Here is a 7,758-nt window from a genome sequence, read left to right as displayed (position 1 = left end):
ACAACCTTTGCATATCACACAACATTCACATGTTTATCTGAGTGAGCTATAATCCACTTTCTCTTATGTTCTTATCATATTTAGTCAACCTCATCCTGATTTTATTTAGTCAAGTTTTCCTGTCAAAGACATGTATGTTAAGGTTAATACTCATTTGAAAGGCTAGCTATAGCAGCAGCTAGTGGGTGTAGTTCAGTTGAAAGAAAATAGTTCCTAGATGAAACTGCTGACAACAAGATCTGTGAGCTATATTGAGTAACCGGGTCATGATTTCTGGAAAGAGACGTTGCTGTTGAGTTTTTCAAATGTATTTTTGGTGCTTTGAGCACCAAAAATACATTGTATCTTGGAGGTTTTGAAGGTATTGAAGTCCTCAAAAATGTTCCTGCTGCAGCGTTAAGAGTAGCTCCATGTGCACAAAATGGTACATTTGAAAAGTTTAGCAGCAAAATGTGCAAAGCAGCCATCTTCACAAGAGCACAATCCTCAGGCTCAGTTAGATCACGATCCTCAGGCTCAGTTAGATGATGCACCTTCATCATCTCAGCCATCATCATGACCTTGGCTCATAAACTCCTCCCACTTGTTCACACTCCTTTCTTCTTGCAGAGAGACGGGCAGAGGGGAGAGAACTGAGGAGGGGAACAAGACAAGGGGGATTTGAATTGCCTTTTGGAGGACAAAGAGAGGGAAAGAGAGATGGAGAGAGAGAGAGAGAGAGAGAGCTGGCCTGGAGCGAGGAGGTGAAACTCCTGCTGCTGGGGCCCAGGAGTTCCTCAAGGCAGCCGGCAAGGACGAGCAGCGGCTCTTAGAAAAGGACCTGGCATCGATTTACAGAGAAGAGAGGGAGAGAAGAGGGAGAGAAGAGAGAGAGAGAAGAGAGAGAGAAGAGAGGGAGAGAAGAGAGAGAGAGAGGAGAGGGAGAGAGAGAAGAGAGGGAGAGAAGAGGGAGAGAAGAGAGAGAGAGAAGAGAGAGAGAAGAGAGGGAGAGAAGAGAGAGAGAGGAGAGGGAGAGAGAGAAGAGAGGGAGAAGAGAGAGAGAGGAGAGAGGGAGAGGAGAAGAGAGAGAGAAGAGAGAGAAGAGAGGGAGAGAAGAGAGAGAGAGGAGAGGGAGAGAGAGGGGGGAGGAGGGAGAGAGACGAAAAGAGCGTTATTTTATATTTTGCCCAGAGTGAAGACGAAACTCAACCTAGACTTCAAAAATAGTCAAAGACTTGGTTCAAGTATTCAAGTGTGTCACACACACACACACACACACACGCACGCACGCACGTGTGTGTGTGTGTGTGTGTGTGTGTGTGTGTGATATAGATACTATGCTATATGACACTGTATAATGCAGTGGTTCTTAACATGGGGTCTGGGGACCACCAGGGGTCCGTGGCCTGAGGGGTCCCCAGCAAACTGATGAATTGTTCAACTTGAATATTGAATTGACAAGAAGTGAACACAGTTAGAGAATGTAGAAGAGTGACTCGACCTATTCTGGACAAAATCACATCCAACATTACAAATATTCAGATGTGGGTCTGAGAGACAAAACCTCATCAAATGGGGGGCCTGTGGCTCTAACGTGGACTGAATTAGGGTCCTTGATATGAAATTAGTTGAAAATCAGTCTGTTTCACTGATACCTGCTTGTTCTGTCTCTCTCTCTCTCTCTCTCTCTCTCTCTCTCTCTCTCTCTCTCTCTCTCTCTCTCTCTCTCTCTCTCTCTCTCTCTCTCTCTCTCTCTCTCTCTCGCTCTCAGGATCGGTCGTCTGTTTAACGGCACTGAGCCCATCGTACTGGACAGCTTGAAGCAGCACTACTTCATCGACCGGGACGGAGATATATTCCGCTACATCCTCAGCTTCCTGCGCACCTGCAAGCTCCTCCTGCCAGAGGACTTCAAGGTAGGCTGAGGATGAAGGTCATGTAGGACCGTGTGTAAGCTCCTTCTGCCAGAGGACTTCAAGGTAGGCTGAGGATGAAGGTCATGTAGGACCGTGTGTAAACTCCTCCTGCCAGAGGACTTCAAGGTAGGCTGAGGATGAAGGTCATGTAGGACCGTGTGTAAACTCCTCCTGCCAGAGGACTTCAAGGTAGGCTGAGGATGAAGGTCATGTAGGACCGTGTGTAAACTCCTCCTGCCAGAGGACTTCAAGGTAGGCTGAGGATGAAGGTCATGTAGGACCGTGTGTAAACTCCTCCTGCCAGAGGACTTCAAGGTAGGCTGAGGATGAAGGTCATGTAGGACCGTGTGTAAACTCCTTCTGCCAGACGACTTCAAGGTAGGCTGAGGATGAAGGTCATGTAGGACCGTGTGTAAACTCCTCCTGCCAGAGGACTTCAAGGTAGGCTGAGGATGAAGGTCATGTAGGACCATGTGTAATCTCCTCCTGCCAGAGGACTTCAAGGTAGGCTGAGGGTGAAGGTCATATAGGACCGTGTGTAAGCTCCTCCTGCCAGAGGACTTCAAGGTAGGCTGAGGATGAAGGTCATGTAGGACCATGTGTAAGCTCCTCCTGCCAGAGGACTTCAAGGTAGGCTGAGGGTGAAGGTCATATAGGACCGTGTGTAAACTCCTCCTGCCAGAGGACTTCAAGGTAGGCTGAGGATGAAGGTCATGTAGGACCGTGTGTAAGCTCCTCCTGCCAGAGGACTTCAAGGTAGGCTGAGGGTGAAGGTCATGTAGGACCGTGTGTAAGCTCCTTCTGCCAGAGGACTTCAAGGTAGGCTGAGGATGAAGGTCATGTAGGACCGTGTGTAAGCTCCTTCTGCCAGAGGACATCAAGGTAGGCTGAGGATGAAGGTCATGTAGGACCGTGTGTAAGCTCCTTCTGCCAGAGGACATCAAGGTAGGCTGAGGATGAAGGTCATGTAGGACCGTGTGTCAGCTCCTTCTGCCAGAGGACTTCAAGGTAGGCTGAGGATGAAGGTCATGTAGGACCATGTGTAAACTCCTCCTGCCAGAGGACTTCAAGGTAGGCTGAGGATGAAGGTCATGTAGGACCATGTGTAAGCTCCTCCTGCCAGAGGACTTCAAGGTAGGCTGAGGGTGAAGGTCATATAGGACCGTGTGTAAACTCCTCCTGCCAGAGGACTTCAAGGTAGGCTGAGGATGAAGGTCATGTAGGACCGTGTGTAAGCTCCTCCTGCCAGAGGACTTCAAGGTAGGCTGAGGGTGAAGGTCATGTAGGACCGTGTGTAAGCTCCTTCTGCCAGAGGACTTCAAGGTAGGCTGAGGATGAAGGTCATGTAGGACCGTGTGTAAGCTCCTTCTGCCAGAGGACATCAAGGTAGGCTGAGGATGAAGGTCATGTAGGACCGTGTGTAAGCTCCTTCTGCCAGAGGACATCAAGGTAGGCTGAGGATGAAGGTCATGTAGGACCGTGTGTCAGCTCCTTCTGCCAGAGGACTTCAAGGTAGGCTGAGGATGAAGGTCATGTAGGACCATGTGTAAACTCCTCCTGCCAGAGGACTTCAAGGTAGGCTGAGGGTGAAGGTCATGTAGGACCGTGTGTAAGCTCCTTCTGCCAGAGGACTTCAAGGTAGGCTGAGGATGAAGGTCATGTAGGACCGTGTGTAAACTCCTCCTGTCAGAGGACTTCAAGGTAGGCTGAGGATGAAGGTCATGTAGGACCGTGTGTAAACTCCTCCTGCCAGAGGACTTCAAGGTAGGCTGAGGGTGAAGGTCATGTAGGACCATGTGTAAGCTCCTTCTGCCAGAGGACTTCAAGGTAGGCTGAGGATGAAGGTCATGTAGGACCGTGTGTAAGCTCCTCCTGCCAGACGACTTCAAGGTAGGCTGAGGATGAAGGTCATGTAGGACCGTGTGTAAGCTCCTTCTGCCAGAGGACTTCAAGGTAGGCTGAGGGTGAAGGTCATGTAGGACCGTGTGTAAGCTCCTTCTGCCAGAGGACTTTAAGGTAGGCTGAGGGTGAAGGTCATATAGGACCGTGTGTAAGCTCTTCCTGCCAGACGACTTCAAGGTAGGCTGAGGATGAAGGTCATGTAGGACCGTGTGTAAGCTCCTTCTGCCAGAGGACATCAAGGTAGGCTGAGGATGAAGGTCATGTAGGACCGTGTGTAAGCTCCTTCTGCCAGAGGACATCAAGGTAGGCTGAGGATGAAGGTCATGTAGGACCGTGTGTAAGCTCCTTCTGCCAGAGGACTTTAAGGTAGGCTGAGGGTGAAGGTCATGTAGGACCGTGTGTAAGCTCCTTCTGCCAGAGGACTTCAAGGTAGGCTGAGGATGAAGGTCATGTAGGACCGTGTGTAAGCTCCTTCTGCCAGAGGACATCAAGGTAGGCTGAGGATGAAGGTCATGTAGGACCGTGTGTAAACTCCTTCTGCCAGAGGACTTCAAGGTACTCTGACTGTGAAGGTCATGTAGGACCGTGTGTAAAAGAGTCAAGGTACTCTGACTGTCTCTCACAGTGTGAAACTCTGGAAGCACATTCTGCCCCTTTAATCAGTGCAGCACAGCATTGCTTGAAGCAGGAATAGGGGGAGTGTGTTTTACTAAATTAATGTGTGTGTGTGTGTGTGTGTGTGTGTGTGTGTGTGTGTGTGTGTGTGTGTGTGTGTGTGTGTGTGTGCGTGTGTGTGTGTGTGTGTGTGTGTGAACGAATGTGTCTGATACTGCGTGTCTCTCTGTAGTTAGCTAGTGTTGCCTCTGTTATTGCGCGGCTTTGCTCAGGATGACTCAAACGGCCCACGGACAAAACCCCTTTTTATAAAACACATCTATCCTTCGCTTCAAGCCTACGAGGTAGGGGGGGGGGAGGGGTGTGTGTGTGTGTGTGTGTGTGTGGGGGTGTGTGTGTGTGTGTGTGTGTGTGTGTGTGTGTGTGGGGGGGGGGTGTGTGTGTGTGTGTGTGTGTGTGTGTGTGTGGGGGGGGGGGGGTTAAGGAGGCGAGTCTTTGATACAGCATGGTGCCCCGGGCTAACAGCGGCTCTGCTAGCTCCTCTGTATGCTGGCTGTCAGAAGCCGTATGTGGAGTAAAAAGCCCTCCCTCTCTGTATTTCACACACAGTCATTATTAATAGACGTGTCTGCTGCTGCCAGTGGAGAACTTGTGAAGCGCTTCAGAGGGATCGGGGCTGACAGATATCGCGGTGGGCCGCCTGTGTACGCAAGGAGGCTGAGCGATATCAAACGCTATGAAAGCGTGTCATTGAGTTCACAGCTAGCGTTTCATGTTGCTCGCTCGCTGTCGCTCAGATTACACAGCGGCTTCCCTCGGTGAGAGACGGCGCCAGCCGGCATCGTTGGTCTATCAGCCAGCTTTTGTATCTCGACGGTTTGTCATGTCGGTCGTTTACATGTGCAGCTAAACCCCGAACCCAAATCTGAGTGAAGCCTGACATCTAATGGGGGAATGGGGTACTGAACTGGCCATCTGCTATTGGTTGGTCTTTGGTGCCAGGTGATGTCACAACTTGTTGTACTCAATGGAACGTGACATGACATGGCACCAGCCAACTTTTCATCAAATATCAGGCTTCACCACAAACTTGGGTCTGGGGTTTAGCAATCCCCCGAACCCATCGTCTTTTTGTCTGGACAATGATTAGACTCTTCTGTACATCATTTACAGTCCGATTAGCAACTTGAGACGCGAGAGAGACAATATTATTATGCAGAAATCTGTTTACAGAGATGAAGGACCTAAAACACCTACAAAAAGTATCAATGTTTGTGTCTTGTGTGGAGAAACTCTGAACTCCAACCTTCCTGTGTCTCCTGCAGGACTTCGCCCAGCTGTATGAGGAGGCGCGTTATTACCAGCTGAGCCCCATGGTGCGGGAGCTGGAGCGCTGGCAGGTGGAGCGCGAGGCTGGGCGGGCGGTGCCCTGCGAGTGCCTGGTGGTCCGCGTCACGCCCGACCTGGGCGAGAGGATCGCCCTGAGCGGGGAGAAGGTCCTCATCGAGGAGATCTTCCCCGAGACCGGAGACGTCATGTGCAACTCGGTCAACGCAGGCTGGAACCAGGACCCCACCCACGTCATCCGCTTCCCCCTCAATGGATACTGCAGGCTCAACTCTGTGCAGGTCAGTTCACTCAGCTGGAAGTGTGCGAGGCTGAGAGGCACGCTAGAGATGAGCGGTCAGAAGTGTGACCCACACCAGAGTCCTGCGCGGGTCTGATTTTCAAGACCCGGTGCAGGACTCTGACCCACACACACAACTATGCTAAAATCACTCAAATAATACAGCAATAAAAGGTACACACACCCACACATCATCCTGTATATTGCACACAGAAAAACTGCATGTAATTGCCCATTTATAATACACACACAGAGAAGAGAAGGGACTATCTTGTCTTACTATTGGAAAGATGTCATATCGGGACCTTGTGTATCGGAATTGTATTGAATTGGGAAAGAAGTGGCGATCCCAACATGTCAACGTGTCTGAACTGCCCCTCATGTAACTCATGTGCTGAGTCCAGCCCTACTGAACATGTCAACGTGTCTGAACTGCCCCTCATGTAACTCATGTGCTGAGTCCAGTCAGGCGCTGATGACTGACTTTCTGTTTGCTGCTATCAGGTGTTGGAGAGGCTGTTTGAGAAGGGCTTCAGCATCAAGGCGTCGTGCGGCGGGGGAGTCGACTCGTCCCAGTTCAGCGAGTTCGTCCTGTGTCGCCACCTAGGGACCAGCCAGTCCATCACCAGCACCCCCGTCCGCATCAAACAGGAGCCTCTGGACTAACTGGCACCAACACAATAGAGGAACTTGGTCACTACCTTTACAAGCGTCCAATGAATTATAATACTCATGTCTGGATCTTCTAATGTCTCTTGTAATGTCATGCTCCAATAGCAATGTTGAGCCAGCAAACGAGACCTTGAAAGACATGAAACAGAGCAGGAAATGTCTTCTGTTTGAATCGAACAATTTGAGAGCTGTGACTTGTGTGGAGACTTTTGAAAATCAGACTAGATGCCTGAGCGTTGCTTCAGAGCTTCCAGATCCTGCCTTGGTCTGAAAGTCTTTCAGTTCGAGATGATGATGATGAAGATGATGCAATTTGGTAACTTTCTGTCAAGCAAACAAACCTCCAAGTTAAGAGACACATGGGAAAAATAATAAATTAGCATTGGTCAACCTCGATACAATAATTGTCACATGTAGATCTCACTACTATAAGGCAGAGGTGCGCATGCCAGTTGAGCAGGTGAGCACGTGAAGTGTACGAGCTACAGGCGAGCACGCAAGGAAGATGACTACAGGCGACTTCGCTTGCGAGGTACGCTAGAAATTCTAGCATTTGTAATAAGAATCAAAATCAAAATCGTTTTGTTTGATATTAATAACTTGCTTGGTGAATATATGTCCATTGTGTATACCAATGAATTGAAAGTCTTTTTTTTTTTTTTTATATGTATGCCATGGTGCCGCGGGACGCCTTATTTAATTCTTTTTATATAATTGCAATTTTGAAAATGTATATTTAATGTATTTGTTAGCTTAATTGTGTTAAAACTTTTCATTTGTACAGATGTATTGATAAAAAGATGAAAGGTCTCTGCTGTCTCGTTTATCTGCCAACGATCCAACCCAAAGAGGTGAAAACAAGACTGCTTCTTTATCATTTTCTTTATTTAATTTTTTTTGCAAAGGTACAAACAATAGTAAAATTGCATTGCCTGAAATGCGTCAGGATTGAATACAGAATGTAGGAAATATAAATAGTCGCAAAAATTGTGTCCTTCCAACATGATACTGTAGCTGGGTGCTCTCAAGACCCAGGCTCTTACTGAA

General features: G+C 48.8%; 1 protein-coding gene across 2 annotated transcripts in view; it reads left to right on the top strand.

Annotated features, from left to right (window-relative positions):
• LOC310800302 (BTB/POZ domain-containing protein kctd15-like) overlaps positions 1 to 7,486 on the top strand; it is a 17,769-nt gene extending 10,283 nt beyond the window's left edge. For both annotated transcript variants that reach the window (XM_083662881.1, XM_083662880.1), the window contains exons 3-5: positions 1,751 to 1,895; positions 5,738 to 6,040; positions 6,544 to 7,486. In XM_083662881.1, coding sequence (XP_083519007.1) covers positions 1,751 to 1,895; positions 5,738 to 6,040; positions 6,544 to 6,705 — 610 coding nt within the window. In that variant the 3' untranslated portion in view covers positions 6,706 to 7,486. The remainder of the gene's footprint in view (positions 1 to 1,750; positions 1,896 to 5,737; positions 6,041 to 6,543) is intronic.
• The last annotated feature ends 272 nt before the right edge of the window (positions 7,487 to 7,758 follow it).

The sequence above is a fragment of the Poromitra crassiceps genome, assembly GCF_964638095.1.
Source record: "Poromitra crassiceps genome assembly, chromosome: 30".
Taxonomy (NCBI): Eukaryota; Metazoa; Chordata; class Actinopteri; order Beryciformes; family Melamphaidae; genus Poromitra; species Poromitra crassiceps.
Note: the sequence above shows the minus strand (reverse complement) of the source record. Positions and strands in the feature narration are given on the sequence as shown.